Genomic DNA, 20040 nt, shown 5'->3' on the forward strand with positions numbered 1-20040 from the left:
AGACAGGCATTCAAATAGTTTTTGGGCTGTGAGGGCAGCAGCACTGCAGACTCATCCCAGCTGTGGGTGTGTAAACCCGAAAGGAAACCCTGAGGGCTCAGAAAGAAGCAAAGATAGGGCCCCTCCATCCCTGGCTGATCTCCCTTCCCCTCTTCAGTGGTCTTTTCAATACCTCCCCAAAGTTACTTTCCCATGGCAGCAGCTGTGGTTGTTGCTGTTGGGTGCAGAGAAGAGGTGGGGAGGTACCTATGAGATAACATCTCCCCAGAAGCTGAGCCACACTATGGACTGAAGATTTTGAAGCTGAATTTCAAAGGAGTCATTGTCATCTGACAGACACAGACAAGGTGGTGAAAATTCTCTGCAACGCTTAGTATAAAATCCAATCCAAAAGGGAAGGATCAGTTCTCCATTCTCTAGGACCAATGGTCTCCACCTTTGTAGATAATACATCTTTAATGTCATCCTAGCCATCTTCGGGATGGGGTCATCACTAGGATCGAAGGGTCATATTCTGAACCCCTTACTTCCACTGGATAGTTCCTTACTCCACCAGTTGGTCTACTGAGGTCACTGGGACCACTCATGGAATCTAGGGCTAATAAACAAAGTAAGAGTAATAGAATCAGGCTCTAAACCAGTGGTTCTCTGCCAGGAGTCCGCAGCTGCATGGGTGTCAGCAAGTAAGTTTCAGGGGGTCCGCCAAAATAAACCCAGCTTCAGCCCCAGGCAGCAGGGCTCGGGGAAGGAGTGCCACCTCCATTCTGACTCACCTCAGCGGGCCACCCAGCTTGTGGGTCCGCACCAGCAAGTTTCACACTAAATAAAACAAAAATAATATTCAGGGTTTTTTAATTTTTGTATCTAGCTTATGCTTTTCTTTTGTACAGTACAAATGTGTGCGTGTGTGTGTTTATCTGTACAACTCTCAGTTTAATATGGCTTTTCATCTGCCGGATATGCAGAAAAACACTTGTTGTGGCACAGGTGGGCCACGGAGTTTTTAATAGCATGTGGTGGTGGTGGTGGGAGGGGAGGGTGTCTCAGAAAAAGGTTGAGAACCCCTGCAAGTCTAAACAGTTCCCAAGTAAATGGGATCTGTATGGGCAAGTTCCTAATAGCATTATTTGCTCTGCTCCCTTCTTGTTGCTAGGAATAATCTATTTCCAATTATGACCTCAAGGTCAGAGCAAGAACTCAGGAGGCAGTAAACCAGGGTCTCTCCTCTAGTGGGATACTGGGCAAGTCACTCCCCGCCTGTAAAACAGGGATCTCTCCCTCCTTTTGTATCCTGAGATGAAAAGGTTTAAATCAGTGCCAACTATGACAGCTGAACAAATAATGATCAAACAAACCCATCCAAGATATCATCATCGATCTGTATTAAACTGTACACCAAAGAATTTCGTTTGCCAAATATTATACAGCAAAACATGTCAGTAAGGGCACATATTATTTTCCAGATGAAAAGCCAGCTGTGCATGTGTTGATAAAAGAAGGAGGCTCCAAATGTAGGATGCTGAGATCTCATGTACTACCATCAGCTGCTCCAGAATGAAAGCCTAAAATCTTTCACTCTACGCTGAGCCAAAAGTCCGTCTTGTTAACATTTAACGCTCATTGGCAATCTAACACATCACAGAGTTAGAACGTACGAAGAGTATTATACAATGGGAACAGTTTCTAACACATGGTTATCTTCATTTCTTCTCCTGAGACTAACGGGACACTGAGACAGACAGAAGAAATGGGGCGGGGGAAAAAAGTCACAGTTTGGCATCTGACGTGAACAACGTATTATACTTGTGTACGACATTCAGTGATTCTACACAACAGGCTTTCGAAAACAGATCATCTCAGGACTTCATGGGAGTGTGAACGTTGGCAAGGAGAGTTAAACTTCCTATGAGTTTGGCTTCCTAGGGGAGAAGTCAAGAAGCAGCAAGGGGTTACAGAGATGAATAGAGGATTCTTCGCGACATGATTTGAATACTAACAGGGAGGCATTTGGAACCCAGCTTTGCCAGTCTTCAGGGATGCTTGACCCAGAGAATGAGGACCGACCCATTCTGGACCTGGTGAGAAGTTCAGATCCAGGACTATCTGAATACAGTTAGTTCTGGTATGGTTCTAACAATTTCCCCGACCAGTGTGGATAAAGGATCTCCAGGGTACCCTGCCCCAAACACCTGAGAACTGCACTGCTGCTATAAAGCGTAGTTCTTCCAGGACGCTTTTCATCTGTAGACCTCAATGCACATGACAGAGAAAAGGTCAGTTTAAATCATCCCCATTCTATAGACTGGGCAACAGACCTAGAAAAGGGAAGCCGCTAACCCAGGAACAGAACCCTGGTCTCCTGACTCACAGTCCAATGCCCTTGCTAAAAAGCCCCACATGAAGTGCCTCTAGCTTGGTTAGACTAGATAACTGTCCCCCATTCCCCTGCAGGAATTAATCTATCAAGGGAACTCAGTGTTAGAACCACGACAACACTATTTCACCTCTCTCTCCAGCCAGATATTAACACACCTTAAATGTTCTGTCACATGGGCACCACAGCTGAGCTGTGGGACTTTCCTACGGCTACACTGTTGAAGTAATCCATAAGGACGGACCCTCTTCCATCCATACTGAACTATTAAAGAAGCAGAACAAAGACCAGGTTATTTCCCATTTAGGAGCAGTAATAAAATAAAGGGTCATATTTCTCTCTCCTCCCCCCCATAACATTTTTTTGTCATTTTAAATGGATTTAACCAACTATTTATGGCAACTGTGCAATTGAAACCAGTTTCCTGTCTAGCATCTATTCCTTCCATTGTGTTCATGCTACCTATTTATTGTAGGGCTGTTCGTTAGACATGGAGTTGTTGGCACCAGTTCCCCCCCCCGCTGCTCTAAAGTCAAGTAACTGAACCATTGGTTTTTTTGGGGGGGAAAAGACATTGTGTAAATGAGAATCAGGCCCTGAAGGCTCATTTCACATTGCTCTCAGCACACAGGAGGTCAAAATGCGGGTGAAGATGTCATTTACTTCCACTGTAAAGGGGTCTTTGTGTAAGTGAGTCTAAGACCCGTTGGAGCTCTACAAAAGTCCTGATCGACGGCCGACTGAAGTCAACGGAAAGACTTACGGCCGTTCAGCGGGGTCTGGATTGGATACGAGGGCCAAAAAAAGAAAGATGGGCTAAATTTGGTGGATCTGAGGTTGGAAAGAGCTTCCTTTCAAAGGCTCTCCAGTCAGCCCAATCGAATTTCCAAGCCTTAGGCTCACAAGTCTTAGGCCATGAGTCCTTCTGGAAGGACTGCAGAGTGACTGATTATTAGGAATTAATCCTTGTAGCATTAGCTTTTTCTTTTTTTAAGATCCAAATTAATATTCCCTTTTGTCCCTCGGAATCTCAATGTCTCCCGAGACCAGAGAGAGGCCTCAGAGATCTAGTGCGCTCAGAGATTACCAACCTCACCGTCATTACTGAAAATCATGCTGTACTGTGGGAATCATTTGCTACGGGAGGAAAAGCTTCCCTAGGCCCATAAGTTAGATCTTTTATGGTAAAGAAGTAGGTTAAGGCAATGGGCTTATCGAAGATCCATCAGCACCACATCTCCCTCAGCTATCGACACATGAGTGCAGCTCTGAAAGAAAGGAGAAATGGGAAGGTTATTTAAAATACCTTCATTCCTTACATTCTATTGGCCCTCACTGTGGCCTCTGAGCATCTCTCTATCAGTGGATTTTATTCTTACACCCCCTTCAGTGAGCCCCATTGTACAAATCAGGAATTAAGACACATTAAGTGACTTGTCCAAGGTCCCACAGGGAGTCTGTGGCTTAACCAGGACCTGAACCCAGGACTCTCTAGTCCAAGTCTAGCGTCCTACCCTGTTAAACCATCCCTTCTGCCAGGAATAAATTATACTTTGCACTTAAAGCATTAGTCATCAGTAGACACTGAAGTATTACACATCTGAGGAAGCATTAGCCCCTTCATTTTCTAGCTGGAGAACTGAGATACAGAGAGGGCGAAGTGACTTGCCCAAGGTCAAACAGCAAGTCATTGGCAGAGCTGGGAGTAGAGCCCAGATGCTCCCAGTCCTATTCTCTGTCCACTGGATCATGACACCTCCATTAGAGGAGGGGCAAGACAATTTTAGAAACAGGAACAAGCCCTATGGATAAATTTGCTCCATGAATGAACATGGCCGCCTCACCCTGTTAGCAAGACATTCAAAGTCCCCTCTCTCAATGTTATCAGTGGGAATTTAGCCCCATTCTGCAGGTGGGGATGCTGAGGCATAGAGTAGGAAAGCTACTTGACAGAGGTCACAGCGCCAGTCAGTGTGTGACAAACAGAACCCAGGAATCCGGCCCCCCAGCCCTGCATTTATTACCCCAGACCAGGCGCTCTCATATGTTCCATGGGGGTGGTCGCATATCCCCTTCCTTCCCTGGATTACAGGCCAGCCTTGCAGTATAGCTACGACTTTGGTGATTGATTGAACAAGCTGAATGAGCTGCAGTTCTCACTGTCCCTTCTCTTCAGGTACTTACGGTGAAGAGAGGTGGATCTTTGCTGTGTGGATGAAAGCCCTTCTGCCGACAGGAAGAAATCTCCTCCAGGCCATGGTCTGTCAGCTTGAAGAATCCCGTCCTACAGAGATAAGATGCTTTGAACAACTCGGGCCTCTTAAAAAGATCAGCAGAGCAAATCCCTTGGGTCAGACCTGTTTTAGTTTCTCATTTTCCTTCTGATGTCGTACTAACAATGCAACTCTCACAGACACCCCCTCCTCATCGCCCCCAACCTTTTAGTATTCACCAAGGGTACGTCTGCATTGCATTGTACATGCAGACTCAGCTCTGAACCCAACTTCCTCTCCCATCCCCACATCAACCATCCTGTCTCTGGTCAGCAAGCACTGGGAACCCGAGTCCTAGGACCCACCCGGGAGGGTGGGTTTGAGCCAGAGTGCTGCTGAGATTCAAGTCCAACCCCTCATTTTTCAGTGTGGATGCAATTCAAGCCCCAGACCCAAGGCGGAAGGTTGGCCAGTGTGGATGCATTTAGCACGGCAGTAGGACACAGGTCCAGCAACTGTAAGGCCAAGGTTACAATGTAGCGTAGACGCTCAAGTGCAGACTTGGAAACACCGAGTCCACAAGCCTGGGTCCCACCGACCCAGGTTTACAAATGCAGCGCACACTTATCCCTAAAGGGCCCAGCTGAAGTTAGGGCTCCATGGTGCCGCGTGCTTCCTAGAGACAGAACCATACCTGCCCCAAAGAGCTTACAGTCTACACAGACAAAGGAGGAAGTCTCCGCATTTTACAGATGGGGAACAAAGGGCCAGTCATAGGGGGGCTGGTGAGACAGGGCAGGTGTAGCAGAGCTGGGAACTGAACCTAGATGTCTGGAATCTCATAACATGCCCTAACCCCAAGCCCCCGCCTCAATTCCACATTATGATTCTACAACAGTTTCCAACTAGTTCTAGTGAGAGCTTGGGATGGGATTTTCAGAAGTGTCTAAGCGACTTTAGAGTCGCCCTGCTGTACAAACTCCACACAAAGTTTGTAAAGGTGGAACTGTTGGGTGGGGGCCCACAAGGTTTGACTGATACAGTTATAGCAGTACCTAGCATAGACGCAGTTAGACTAATATGAAGGTTCCTATAACTGCATCCACACAGATGGTTGTGTTATTTTAACTACACCAGGATAGCTAAAGCAGCACAGCTTGGGTGTATAGACAAGGCCTAAGTTGACAAGACTGTCAGCTCTGTAAGGCGGGGACCATCTTTGTACAGCACCTAGCGCAACGGGATCCTGCTCCACGCCTGCGGCTTTTAGGCGCTACCATAATACACCTAACAAACAACATTTCTGAATATCCCATCTGCCCAGGAATGACATGATTGGGAAGCAAACACACTCCCCTACTTACTCCTGGTATTTGGGTGCGCACACAATGGCAATGGACTCAGCCAGCATCATCTGATAGGAGCAGTGCGTGTGCAGATCCACACTGGAGAGAAAAGCTGTTTGCGTAGGGTGAGTCTAAACATGGACACGTAAAAAGGAAAAGAAACAGTTAAGAAGCCTGGCTCAGAGATCAGGGCGTTCGAAACAGCAGCAAGGACTCACAAAGTGGTCACAAAAAGTATAGTTTTTTGATTAACAGAGCAGTAGCATGCTAAACCTTTACCATACTTGACAGGCCAATCCCCCCCCCCGCCCCCCAACGGCCATTTCAAACTAAGATTCCACCCTTTGTTTGATACTAGACTGAGAAAGACGCAGAAAAGGATGTAGGTTGCTGAAGAAGCCCTTTGTAATCTTGCATCTCAAAGCACACCTAAGTACAGTTATAAGCTATATTGTATGCACTTCCACATAGGAATCCCTTCACACTCTAACGAAATGTAGCATCTTCTGGGGGGTGGAACATGTTAGCTGTTTAACACACTATAGCCACACCAAACAGGGCAGGAGGTAAGAAGATTCTAGAATCCAGTCAAGACTGCAGGGGATTTTAGGGTGGCACAAAGCAAATCGGTCAGTTAGAATTTGCCCAGAACCCTGGATTTAACACCCCAACTCTTATGAAAACGGTCCTGGGGTCTGTCAGGACCTTTGGTTGCGTGTCTCATCCCGGCCTCCTTAACTGTAACATCTAAAATAATGAAGATCACTTGGCATCAGATGGACTTAATGGAGTTAGATCCCTTCATATGAGAACAAATCTCCCACAACCCTTCACCCTTCCCTACGGGAAAAAGCACAATCTCTTTCTGCAGGTCCCTTGGCTCTTTGAGAGGGGAAGCTAGTGCCTAGGGGACAACTCAGCCAGTATCTTGCAGTTGCCAGCGTTTGCAAGACAGGTGCCCACATTGGAAACCGCGTTCCTCAGCATGAAATGTTTTGCTTGGTGTTTGGCACCACTATGAAGGCAGAGTCTGGACTGGGAACAAGGCCAGCTCTGGAGGTTGTACAGGAATCTGGAGCTGGCTCGCCATGTGGCGGGGCAGCAGATGGACGTCTGGAAGAGGAGCTGAGGAAAGCACCATCCCGGGGAACCGCCATGGGGGTTAAGCAGAGGCATCTGGCTCAGAACTGGAGCTTCAGAGGGGGAGTTTAGCATCTGGGACAATGGCTCCATTGTTGAGGCAAAATACCCGAGACGTCTATGTAGCTCTCAAGTTGCGTAAGCAATGCACTTTTCCTCTTGAGCACTCCCAGGGCAGGGGGCTGGGAGAACAGGGTCACAAGACACTTCCTCATCTCCCAGAGCCCCATACCAAACAGGCCAGCTTTCCTACAGCAAAAGCCAGCACTGTGCTCTGATGGAGATAGCACTTAAGCCCAAACAGAAGTTACAGAGCCTTCTGCTTAGGCTTGCAGGGGGAAAGCTTCCACTCATGATCCTTATGTTCAAGGGGGAGGTATCGATGTTCCCAAGGGGCGGGGGGGGAAGGCCCAGAGAAGGGAAGGAACTTGCCCAAGATTTTGTTTCTATGCACAGCCAGTTTGGGAAGCTCTGCACACAACGATCGTTGCAATATAATGACCTAACAAAGAGGTTGGGGTTGCCAAACCCATGGAGGGTTTGCCAGACTGGATCAGACTACCTAGCCCAGCATCTCACCATCAGCAGCAGCCATCACCAGATGCATCAGAATCCCAGACAGGACACTTTACCTATCCCCTTAAACCGGCTTTCCAGCATATTTGCTAGGAGTTTAAGGTCAGGCCTGTGGGCTCAGGGAAGCACTTACATGGATCCATCCCAGAGTGATGAGGCTGTCCTGATCCTGAATCAGGAAGAGTTCCTCCTCGTTCTCCGTGTTGCAATAATCGGGGCCTCCATGTTGTTTGGGGACAATGACGTGCGTTATCGTGAACTCGTTCCTCAGCTGGAAGATAGCAGGGAGAGGGTGGTTACAAAGAGGATAGTGATCAATTGTTCTCCATATCCACAGAAGGCAGGACAAGAAGCAATGGGCTTAATCTGCAGTAAGGAAGTTTTAGGTTAGATATCAGGAAAAACTGTCTAACTCTAAGAGTAGTTAAGCACTGGAACAGGCTTGCAAGGGAGGCTGTGGAACCCCCATCATTGGAGTTTTTGGAAAACAGGCTGGACAAATTGCTGCCAGGGATGGTCTAGGTTGACTTGGTCCTGCCTCAGTGCAAGGGGCTGGTCTAGACAGTCTCTCAAGATCCCTTCCAGCCAGACATTGTCTGATCCCGCAAGGCAGTCTACGGTGAACAGAGCAATGCATCAGAACATTAGCAGGTTTCAGTGCAGCTTTATATCGTTGCATTGACTACACAAGGCCCCAGTCCTGAGCCCAGAACTGAGGCCTACATGTCCTTTTACCATAGGATGCTAGACAACCAGAAAGCTTTGGGATGTACGTTATTTAAAAAAGTTTAGTGTCATACACCAACAGAACATTTTTACATTAAGCTGGACAAAGTTATGAACTGGATGATGAGATGGGGTCGGCAACGGGCTGGACCCAATGACCCAAGAGGTCCCTGCCACTCCTAGGTCCCCAGGAAATCTTGCAATTATGAGGTTAGCAATTTGACTAACCCACGAGTCACTACTGAAGGTTACTACCCTCTGACGGCAGCTCAGTAACTTATTGGATGGGTTCGAGTTCCCAGTGGAAAACTGCACATTTCACTACTTCGATTGTAAGCCCCTTGGGGAAGAGAGCATAGTTTTGGTCGGTGTTCGTACAGCACCTAGCACAATGGGGTCCTGGGCCATGTGTGGGGCTCCAGGGTGCTATCATAGTATAAATAATTTAAAAAGCCACCCCCAGCTGCCAAATTATTAATAATGATAAAATATTTCACTCTTACACAGAACTTTGAGGGGAAGAATTTAATACAAGAAGGGGGGTGGGAAAGGCTGCGAGTACTGGAGAGAAGCTGCTATAATTAGGGCACCTTTTGGGGGAAAGAAGCCTGTAGATGTTTAGCCGTGGGGAAGGAGGGCTATCAAGGTGGACAGAGTTTAAACACCCTACAGGACTTCAAAGAAGAGAACCGATCGCCAGCCAAACAAGGTGCCCAATCCTATAATCAGATTCAAGCAGATGGACCTCTGTGGAGCCCCCTCGATTTCAGGGACACCTGTTCGCATGCAGTCCCATTCTGCATGGATCAGATCGCAGGATCGGGGCCTACGATGCGATTGCAGAAGGCGAACATCAGAGCACAAATACCCATCAGGACAAGGTTTGTGAAGGTGGAATGAACACAAAGCCATGGCCTGCACTGTCCGGGACTTTAAAGAGTCAACAGGGCCAACTTAAGGTCACATGCAATGACAATTTAAAGGCAATGTAGGATCCGACTTTAGAGTCAATGCAGAACATTGCAACAAAGGTTTTATTAGGCGATCAAGGGCCCAAAGGGGAACCTAAGGCAAAGATATTGACATGGCTTTACCCAGAATGTCACCTTACCAGTCTCCCACAGAGGATTCCACATGTCTCCACACCCCGGGCTGTGTTAGCATCAGCTATCTGGAGGAACTTATGGCAGAGCACCTTGGGGATGACGACATGGCGAAGGCCCTCTGTCATTACGTCTGTGGGAACAGGAAGGATAGCTGTGAATACAAGGCAAGATTTGCTGCAACGTGCAAGATTTATTGCAATTGCTTCAGGAAAGGTCAATATCTAAAGAGGCAAGGGAAATCATTTCACCAAACAACTCAGGGCTGAGGTTTGAAAATAAACAAGCTAGGTACACAAATAGCTGCTCTTCGTATTAATAACGAGTACATGAAATCACTCTTATATAGCACTTCTCATTCATAGATCTCAAAGGGCTTTACAAAGATGGAGCTGGGGAAACAGAGGCACAGAGAAGGGAAGGGGCCTTCCTAAAGATACACAGTTTAGTGATGGAGCCAGGAATAGAATCCACAGGAGTTTGGACTCCCAGTCCAGTGCTCTACCCGTTGGACCATGCTTCCCAAATTATGTGCGTAAATCAAGTAATTGTGCAAGTGGTGTGGCTAATTGCAATATCTCCAGAATCAAGTAGGCCATCCAACTAAGTCTCGAATTTCTTTAAAATGGGGAAAAAAAAAAAAAAAAAAAAATCAGAAAAAAAGGTCCTGGTTACCCTACTCTTCTGGTAATATGACCAAAAAGCCAGGATGCAAAACTGACCCGAATCAGAAAGTGAAATGGACAGCCCATTTCCCCTCTCTCTAGCCTGGTAAAATACCAAGAGCATTCAGTGGAGAAAGGAAGTTTGATTTAAAAAAAACCATGCTCCATTGCTGTGACCAAAAGGCTGAGTAACACAGAAGAGAACCGCATACTGGGCCCAACTGTGATCTCACACTAGCGGGACCCCATCGACTTCAGTGAAGTTCCTCCCAGTTTGCACCCATGTGAGCGGTCAAAATCAGGCTTGTTAATGTTCCCCCACCCCATCTTGACAACATCCCTTTAGAGACCAGAAATGCTTTCAGATGGATATTGATATTTTTAGGGCACATGTGGAGGGAAAGGACAGAGGGAGACAACCAAACGGCAAATCAGCACGGACTTAACTCCAAATTTTGATTTCTGATTAGTCACTCCAGTGTGTAAGTAAGAGGAGAATCCAGCCCTTGATCTGAATCTGACTAAGGACTGAATCCTGCAAGGAGCTGAAAACGGGACCCAATCTGGCAAGGCACGTGAGCACGTGCTTAGCTTTAAGCACCACAGTCCTACTGAAGAGGGCCAGAGCGTTCAGCAACTTGCAGGTTCAAGGGGAAGGAGCTATTTAAGGATTCTCCAGAGACACACTCTCGGTCAGTGCAAGCACTCACCACCCATACAGTTAGGGTGGGAGCCATTCTCCCTGCAGTGACAAGGAGGGATAGAGATAAAGATGAAAAGTTTCTAATACATTACGTATGTGCATTTTCGCATAGGACACTTGAGACTGACACCATTTGTGGCATCTCTATTAGCTTCCAGCCTAGGTTCAGACACCAGTGTCATTAACAGGAGTTAATTCCAAAAGGTACTAACTGTTTTCCGGGCTCCCCAAAGCTCCAGGTTTCAGAGATCTGTCCACGACAGGCAGTTTTGGCAGCACTGTTCCTACCACTGGGCTTGCAGGTGGAACAGGAGAAGCAGGAAGCTTTGGGGTTAAGTCAGTCGGGGGCTTTTCCACTCCTGGTATCAGGGGTCCTCCCAGAGACTCAGGACCTAGCTCTGGCTTCCCAAATTCCTGCAGGATTCTCAGACGCTCTTTCTCCAGCTCCTTGCGCCGGATCAGCTCCTCAAAGGCATTAAATTGCTCCTGCTCTGCCTGCTGCTGCTTCATCTGGGCTACCCTTTGCCTCTCCTCCTCCAGCTGCTGCTGCAGAGCCAGATTACGCGCAAACTCCTCCTCCTCCTTCTTCTGCAATGGGAACACGTAGGGACAACAGACAGGGTGTCACTGGGTCTTGTGGTACAAACAGGTTAACTGAGCAGGGAAGAAGCCTAAGCATTGTCGATCCCTTCAACCATCCCTTCCCCAGCCGGAATCCTTTGCAGAATAGCATCCCTTCTACATGACCAGCCGAAACACATCCACACACAGGAAGGGGCTGCAAACCAGGCAACGAACCCAGATCACATGTTAAACAAGTGGAAGACCACTGCAGCTTTGGCCCATGGACCCCAACAGGCTCCCACATACTGCTCCAAGCTTGTTCGGACCCCCATTGTCTGGAGCACGTCTGAACTGAGTGGTTTAGGTCTGAGCATGCGGATCAGACAAACAAGGAGGCCGGGGTGGAGCAGACAGGGTAACAAAAATAGGATGTGTGCAATTCTTAATAGCAGTTGTGTCTTGCCACCTGCCGTCAGCTGGCAGTTTTCTGTCTCCATTGCAGCAGAGGGGAAGTTTGAGGAACAACCTGCAGGAGGAGAAGGTGACTGGCCTTATGGATTCAGATTGGGAGTCTTCCCTCCCTGCGTAAGGGCCAGGCAAGGAGATAGCACCAAGGGGATTTTGGAAGAAGCAGGCGACCCCTCTATGACAAGGCAGCAGGAACACGCTCAGGAAGTTAGCTCCCAACACTGTGAAATCTGAGGCTGCAATGCTCCACTGCAGAATCCAGCTACCCAGTTTGCAGGCTCAAAGACCCTAGATATCAGTTTCCTTTGCAGCTGCAGCTTTTATTTGCGGTGCTGACGTTCCACCTTGCACCATTACTCACCTTTCGCTCACTGTATTCCACATACTCTTTGGTGTATCGCTTTAGCAGCTCCTTCTTCAGCTCCTCGGCTCTGGGGAACGCGACTTCTTTGAGTTTCTGGAGGGAGAGGGAAGAAGTGCGATGTGAGGACAGCAAGACCAGATGGGAATCTAGGGTCAGCAAGCCCACAGCACCGAGACAAAGTAAACTCAGCTCCCCTACTTACTGCAGTGACAGGTATTAGGAGAGGTTAAGCCACAAACCAGCAGGGGGCTGGGTACTGTACTGTAGTAGTACTGACGACTACAGTAGAGAAGCAGGAGTCAGAGAAAGGAGCACTCAACCCAGAAAGAAACAAACAAATGGTGCTGTAGCATCCCGCTGGTACATCCTCAGAGGGCACCAGTGGGACACATTGATCACATACATACGTATCAAGGGGGAAGGTCCTCATTTCCCACCCCTGCCCCAGCTGCTGGGCGGGGAGATGGTGTTCCAGGCTGCCTGGCACCAATGGACGCTGTGAGAGCCAGCTACACACTCACGCATTTATCTAGACATGCACATCTGCGTCCCTGAAGAGCGGCACGAGGTTTGGGGAAAAACAGGCCCACACTGAGAGGGTCTCTACCCAGATGCGCCACAACCTGAGGCGAGACCAGCACTCAGAAAGTCCCATGTCCTACTCCCGGGCCATCAGGGAGACTTGTCATTTGGGGCCCTATTTTGAGAGGTGCTAAGTGCTCTGAATTCAACAGGGGTTGCAGGCAATGAGCATCTCGGGATAAAGGACTCAGTTGCCCCTTCCCCTCCACCCCAGAGCCAAACCTTTGGTGCACCAGTGCTCAAGACTCAGCAAGCCAAACTTGGCTGTTCTGAAGCCTGTGTCCCCAACACCCCCAATGCCCACATGCAGGTTAGGGAGGTGAACATGCAAGCTGGCCCGACACACCTGTATGAATGGTGCATTTCACGTACTGACGTAAGGGTAGGGGCTAATGAACACTGAGGAGGTGATGGCAATCCAAGGACCAAAACACTGGAAGACCTAGGCTGAATATTAGGGAAAGACACTTTCTAACAAGACCTGCCCAACTGGGAATGATCTCCCACACGAAGGAGTGAAAGCCCCATTACTTCAGAGAGCTAGTAGCAAATAGGACAATATCACAGACAGCGTTGCAATAGGGAACAGGGCTGGAAGCCTGACCAATAGAGGAGAACAGGAGGAAGAGGTACCTGAATTACCAGGAGACACCACGGCAGCATTTCCAAACCAGAATTCCAGTTTTTGGCTTTCCTGTATTCAAGTTTTTGACCCCAAAAAAGGACAATTTTTTCCACAGGAACCCTATCCCCATTTTCCTGCCCAGCTCTAATAGAGAACAACCCAGCAATGGCAGGATGACAGACCACCCAGCACAGCAGGGTCCTTCTCTCCAACATCTATTACCTTAATGTTTTCTAACAGAAATTACTGAGAGAGAAAGAGAGACTCTTGCTAAGACCATTGCAAACTGTGACAACTTACCTTCACCGTGTCTTTCTTCTCAGGGAGGACGGCGGTTTTGTAATCGCGATGCTTCGGCAGCTTCTCTATAAAAAGCCTGCAAACGCAGAGCAGAAAGATTGCGTTTCCAAACGGCGGCTGCAAGACGCAGGAAGAGATAGAAGACAATAGTCGTTCTAAGCTGAGTTTCTTGCACCGCAGTACAGATGTTCTCTGCGTTCCCACTTGTGGCGCCCAACACTTATGTCCACTATTATGCTGTACTTGGGCGTTCCTCATCAATAGCAACTTCCAAAGATTAACCTCCTCCCAGGCTCTTTGGGATAGAGATGGTCTTTGTTCCGTGTTTGTACAGCACCTGAAACACTTAATTATTTGTAATATCGAAGCGTCCAGGAGTTGCAGTCATGGACCAAGACCCCACTATTCCTGGTGATGTACAAACACTACTAGTCACTCCACAATAACGATTTCCATTAAATGATGATAATGAATAACAACAACTTCCATTAAAACAAATTTGAACTGGAGTAAAATTAAACAGATCCAGAATACGGCAGACTATTCATAATGGCCCCAATTCAGGGTGATACTTAAGAACAGTTGAAGCATGACAGTTGTGCCATTGAAGTCAGTGAGGTTACTCACGTACTTCAGAATCTCGGTAATTCAGGGCCTGCAAAAGGGAAATGAAACCATTTGCGCAGTAACTGGGGAATCAGCTAATTTTCCCCATTCATATGACTTAAATAAAAGTGAGCGTCTGAGTTGAGAACCAGGAAGAGACAGAGGGAATGAACAGAAGAGGACAATTATTGACTGATCCATCCCGTCATCCAGTCCAAGCTTCTAGCAGTCAGAGGCTTAGGGACACCCATAGCATGGGATTGCATCCCTGACTATCTTGGCTAATAGCCATGGATGGACCTATCCTCCATGAACTTATCTAGTTCTTTTTTTGAACCCAGTTATACTTTTGGCCTTCACGACATCCACAAGCAATGAGTTCCACAGGTTGACTGCATGTTGTGTGAAGTACTAGTTTTAAACCTGCTGCCTATTGATTTCATTCAGTGACCCCTTGTTCTTGTGTTATATGAAGGAGTAAATAAAACCTCCTTATTTACTTTCTCCACACCAGTCATGATTTTATAGACCTCTATCATACCCGCCCCCTCCAGTCATCTCTTTTCCAAAATGAACAATCCCAGTCATTTTAATTTCTCCTCATGTGGAAGCTTTTCCATCCCCCATATCATTTCTGTTGCTCTTTTCTGTACCTTTTCCATTTTTTTTGCTTTTTGAGATGGGGCAATCAGAACTGGATGGAGAATTCCAGGGGTGGGCGCACCATGGATTTACATAGCAGCATTCAATATTTTCTGTCTTATCTTCTCTCCTTTTCCTAACGGTTCCTAACACTGTTCACATTTTTGACTGCCACTGCACATGGGGCAGAGGTTTTCAGAGAACTATCCATGATGACGCCAAGAGCTCGCTCTTGAGTCATAATGGCCAATCATTGCGTATGTGTAGTTGGAATTATATTTTCCAGTGTGCATGACTTTGCATTTATCAATATTGAATTTAATCTGTCATTTTGTTACCCAGTCTCCCATGTTTGTGCGATCCCTTTGTAACTCCTCGCAGTCAGCTTTGGCCTGAAACTATGTTGAGTAATTTTGCATCATTTGAAAACTTGCCACCTCACCCCCTTTCCCGGGTCATTTATGAATACATTGAACAGCACAGGTCCCAGTCCCCTAAGGCCTTGGGGGACCCCACTATTTACCTCTCTTCATTGTGGAACCTGATCATTTATTCCCACTCTTTGTTTCCTATCTTTTAACCAGTTACTGGCCCATGAGAGGTCCGTCTTGCTTATCCCAGTGGGATAAGAGACCTACTCCCGGGGCATATTAATGCTTACATGGCCCATAGAGAAGTGCTATACAGAAGTTAAAACTGGAGCCAAAAATAGTCAAAGGATCCAGAGGACTATTCATGACAGTCCTGCTCCAGCAAGGTACTTACTCACATGCCTAAACTTCAGGCTAAGCAGCTATAAATGCCAACTATTATGCATCTGCTACATGGCACTTTTCGCTGTGTAACAATCTCAGAATGTGGCATCCGCTCCAGTGTCTGAACTGGACTTTCAGCCACACTCCCAGCTTAACCCACTAGGAGCAGCAATGGTGACTGGCAGATACCCCGTGGAGGGAAGAGGGACAGAAAGGACTAAGCAGAAGCCCAAGGAAGAGTGATAACAACAACCGCCTTGGCCCAAAAGCGGTTAAGCCACTACTTTGCTCCCGGGCGACCTTTCCGACGCACAAATCAGGAGCAATAATTCCAGAAGCAGAGCAATGGGACACAGAGGGTTTCCCTCCCTCTCACTCGCCAGCGAGAATCCAAGCCAGGCCAACCGGGACTCAAAATCCTTGATGATCTCATGGCTTTTCACTGACTTGTGTGGAGCTGGTGAGCTCAGTCCATCAGCCAGCCGGCAGGTGCCACTAGAACATAAGGACAGAAGAATCCCATGCACCGCTACCGACTAGGGACTGAATGGCTAGGCAGCACTTCTGCAGAAAAGGACCTAGGGGTTACAGTGGACGAGTAGCTGGATGTGAGTCAACAGTGTGCCCTTGTTGCCAAGAAGGATAACGGCATTTTGGGCTGGATAAGTAGGGGCACTGACAGATCGAGGAACGTGATCATTCCCCTCTATTCGACATCGGTGAGGCCTCATCTGGAGTGCTGTGTCCAGTTTTGGGACCCACACTACAAGAAAGATGCGGAAAAATTGGAAAGCATCCAGTGGAGGGCAACAAAAATGATTAGGGGACTGGAACACATGACTTACGAGGAGAAGCTGAGGGAACTGGGATTGTTTAGTCTGCAGAAGAGAAGAATGAGGTGGGATTTGATAGCTGCTTTCAACTACCTGAAAGGGCGTTCCAAAGAAGATGGATCTAGACTGTTCTCAGTGGTAGCAGATGACAGAACAAGGAGTAATGGTCTCAAGTTGCAATGGGGGAGGTTTAGGTTGGATATTAGGAAAAACTTTTTCACTAGGAGGGTGGTGAAGCACTGGAATGGGTTATCTAGGGAGGTGGTTGGAATATCCTTCCTTTGAGGTTTTTAAGGTCAGGCTTGACAAAGCCCTGGCTGGGATAATTTAGCTGGGGATTGATCCTGTTTTGAGCAGAGGGTTGGACTAGATGACCTCCTGAGGTCCCTTCCAACCCTGATATTCTATGTTAAGTCACCCCCCAGTTGGCTTCTTGCATTGGCAGGCTCAGCAGAGAGGCCAAGAACTGAATGGACCAAGGAAGAGAGAACTCTGCTTGAGATCAGGGGCCCAGTCAGCCCCATGCCTCACCAGCCAGCTGGGCTGGGAGCACCAGATGCAGTGACAAGGTGGGAACATGCCCTTATCTGAATCTAACTGAACAGATCTATGTCCAGGCAAAGCTCCACTGAAGCTAATGCATGGATCCCATTGTAGGATCAGGGCCTTAATGTTCCACCTAACTTGTGGATTCTAACTGCAAGACTCTGTGTGTCCATGTCTGATACAGGGCTGCACTTGTTAGCATGGGTTGTCACCCTCTAGGGGCTGGAGCACATATAAAAGGTTACGAATCAGCTACGGCCTCCAAGCTAACAGATACATCCGGGGGCCCACAGCATTTCAAATCCCCAGACAGGTCATTCCAAGTTGAGGCTTCTACGGGGATTGAACCGATGAGCTCTGGAAGTAAAAGCATGAGCCACCACTGCTTAAGCTACAAAACCAGGCCTATTAGCATAGAGTCAGCAGCAGCCTGTCACTGGGGGCGGACAAATAAGCCCCACTGTGTCAGTGAGCTGTAGCTCATGAAAGCTTATGCTCAAATAAATTTGTTAGTCTCTAAGGTGCCACAAGTACTCCTTTTCTTTTTTGTGTTAGCATGAGTTACACAGGGTTAAAAATCGAAGTTAGGACAGTCAAGAGTTAAGGCTCCTACAGCTGAAGCCCACCTCTGTGCAGAGCCAATCACAAGCCCTCCTTCCCCCACCCCAATTCTATTTAAGCTCAGTGTGAGGAGGGACTCCTCCCCACCATGCAAAACCACACGGGCGGGGGGGGAAGGCTGAATGCTGCAGATCTGTTGAAGGATGTCACAGACCCAGTGCTGCAGGAGATCTCTATACAGCCCAATGCCTTGGGGAAAGCAAGTTTGTGCACTCCACCCCCGTGGCAGTGTGACATGCCCACTAAGGGAACAAAGTAGCCCTAAAAACATTGGATATTTCATGGTCAGGCTGCTTATAGCCCTGATCCCTGGCTATAGGCAAAGAGGGCACAAGACAGGAGTGGAGAGGGGAAGTGGCTTTATGTGCCTGATGCCGAGACTACTCTGTGCTGGGGCAGTCCCCTAACAAGGTAGAAAAACTCCGCTCTAGCTTGTGCCAGTTGCCAAAGGCAGCCAGCGACTTGCTGGGACCCAGTAGGTCAGTCCCCGCTGCTTTCCCACAAACACGCCCCCAGCTACAGGAAGAGTCACGAGGGAAGCTGAGGGCAGTTTGGGGCCAGAGATGTACTTGCGTAATTAGAGAAATCAAATCCAGCCGATGCATAATACACTGCTGTGCAGTACCTGGCCACTGTGCTGTGCAGTACCTGGCCCATAGCCACACCCACCCACCCTCCGATTGTTACGGGACAAACTCTGCTCTCCTAACCAAGCAAATTCAGGGTAAAGCCACTTACGTGACTTTGAAGTTACACTGATGGAACAGGGAAGTCTGGCCCTATAGCTGGAGAGATGCAAGCAGGGAAGATTCATAGGGTACAAGGCCAGAAGGACGATTATAATCCTTTACTCTGTGTGTTATACCTCGTGATTGTTGCATCAAGCCCACAGTGCCTGCTTGGGCTAGAGCAGATCTTTTCACAGTTTTGCTCTAAACCTTCGAGCGATGGCGAATCCACCACAACTCGGTACATTGTTCCAATGGTTAATTACTCTCACTGTTACAAACGCGCACCTTATTGCTAGTCTGAATGCAACTAGCTTCAGCCTCCAACCCAGATCTCATTCTGCTTTTGTCTGCTGGATTAGATGACAGAGAAGCAAACGCAGAGGGCTAGATTCTGGCCTCCTTTACAGCGACAAGTCCAGAGTAACTCCACTGAAGTCAATAGAGCCATTTCAGATTAGTGCTGAAGTAGGGGACAGCAATTCTGGCCCAGAGAAACCAGAGGAACTAAATAAAATATCCTGCCCAGTAAATCAGATCTAGGTAGAATGAAAGGCTAATTTCAATTCACCAGCATTAGGGACAGCACAGTGCAAGACCCAGGTCTCCCTGCCCAGACCACATAGCTTTCAGGGAAATGTACATGCCACGTGTATGTCGAGGCTCCTGGAGAGGGAGCTCACCACCATCTGTTACCATTATCATGGAGAAGCGATTAGAACATTTGTTTAGCTAAAGGAGGTTTACGCAGCAGCGTGCGAGGAACGGAGCTGGAAAGATTCCATTTGGTTTTACACTTACCAGCCTCCCACAGAGCCCAGAGCAATGTCCATAAAAGCCCAGGAAGTGGCAGGGGTGAAAAGAGGCTGGAGTCCAAGCTAATCAGAGAAAAATGTATTGAATTTAACAAGGTCAGGTGAGGAAAACTGTACGGATGCCATGGAAAAGCAAGTGCCAGCCGGACACTGAATGGCATTGTGGGTAACCATCATACTTTGGGAAGTGGGCCCTCTTTTTTATTTATTTTTTTTTAAGTTCCTGATTAGACTCAGGGAAAGTGCGTAAAATAAATTGAAGCTGGCGTTTGCAAATGAGCCTAAGGGAGTGTGATGTTCATTGGGATTTGGGCATCTAACTCCCTTAGGCACCTGTGAGAATCCCAACATTAATGCAGCCTACACAGTTCAACCTTTTACAACTTGAGATCCCAGCCTGATAGAATGCAAAAGCCAAGCAGGGCCTGGCTGGGTTAGCAATTAGATGGGAGATCTCTAAGAAAAAGCCACAGCTCTGCAGGAGTAGGTGAGGGCAATTCACAGCTAGGTCCCAGACGGTACTGAGCACCCACGAAGATGGGTGGGAGTTGCTACTGGCCTCTCAGGAACAAGCACTTAACACACGTCCATATTGAACCAGTGTCCTCTGTGCAGCACTAGCGAGGGCACGGCCTTTCAAGTGAGCCTCTTACCTCTGGTAAAAATCCCAGGCACTCCAAGAAGGTATTATTCACAGCTTGGTGCTAAGCAGCTGTCAGGTTTCACCCCAAGGGCGGGTGCATTT

At 47.8% G+C, this 20040-nt stretch overlaps 1 protein-coding gene across 7 annotated transcripts in view; it reads right to left on the reverse strand.

Annotated features, from left to right (window-relative positions):
• Window positions 1-20040, reverse strand: part of LOC119848815 (STAM binding protein) — a 48359-nt gene that overhangs the window by 24160 nt on the left and 4159 nt on the right. For 5 of the 7 annotated variants that reach the window (XM_038385057.2, XM_043503206.1, XM_038385058.2 and 2 more), the window contains 8 exons: window positions 13750-13825; window positions 12240-12335; window positions 11059-11434; window positions 9487-9611; window positions 7783-7920; window positions 5952-6064; window positions 4559-4658; window positions 1359-3642 (listed from right to left, as the gene is read on the reverse strand). In XM_038385057.2, the coding sequence (XP_038240985.1) occupies window positions 3586-3642; window positions 4559-4658; window positions 5952-6064; window positions 7783-7920; window positions 9487-9611; window positions 11059-11434; window positions 12240-12335; window positions 13750-13825 (1081 nt within the window). In that variant the 3' untranslated portion in view covers window positions 1359-3585. Of the gene's footprint in view, window positions 1-1358; window positions 3643-4558; window positions 4659-5951; window positions 6065-7782; window positions 7921-9486; window positions 9612-11058; window positions 11435-12239; window positions 12336-13749; window positions 13826-20040 lie in introns of those variants that run through there. The other 2 variants (XR_005290352.2, XR_005290349.2) reach the window with 2 other exon arrangements.

Source organism: Dermochelys coriacea, chromosome 26 (assembly GCF_009764565.3).
Source record: "Dermochelys coriacea isolate rDerCor1 chromosome 26, rDerCor1.pri.v4, whole genome shotgun sequence".
NCBI classification, from domain to species: Eukaryota; Metazoa; Chordata; order Testudines; family Dermochelyidae; genus Dermochelys; species Dermochelys coriacea.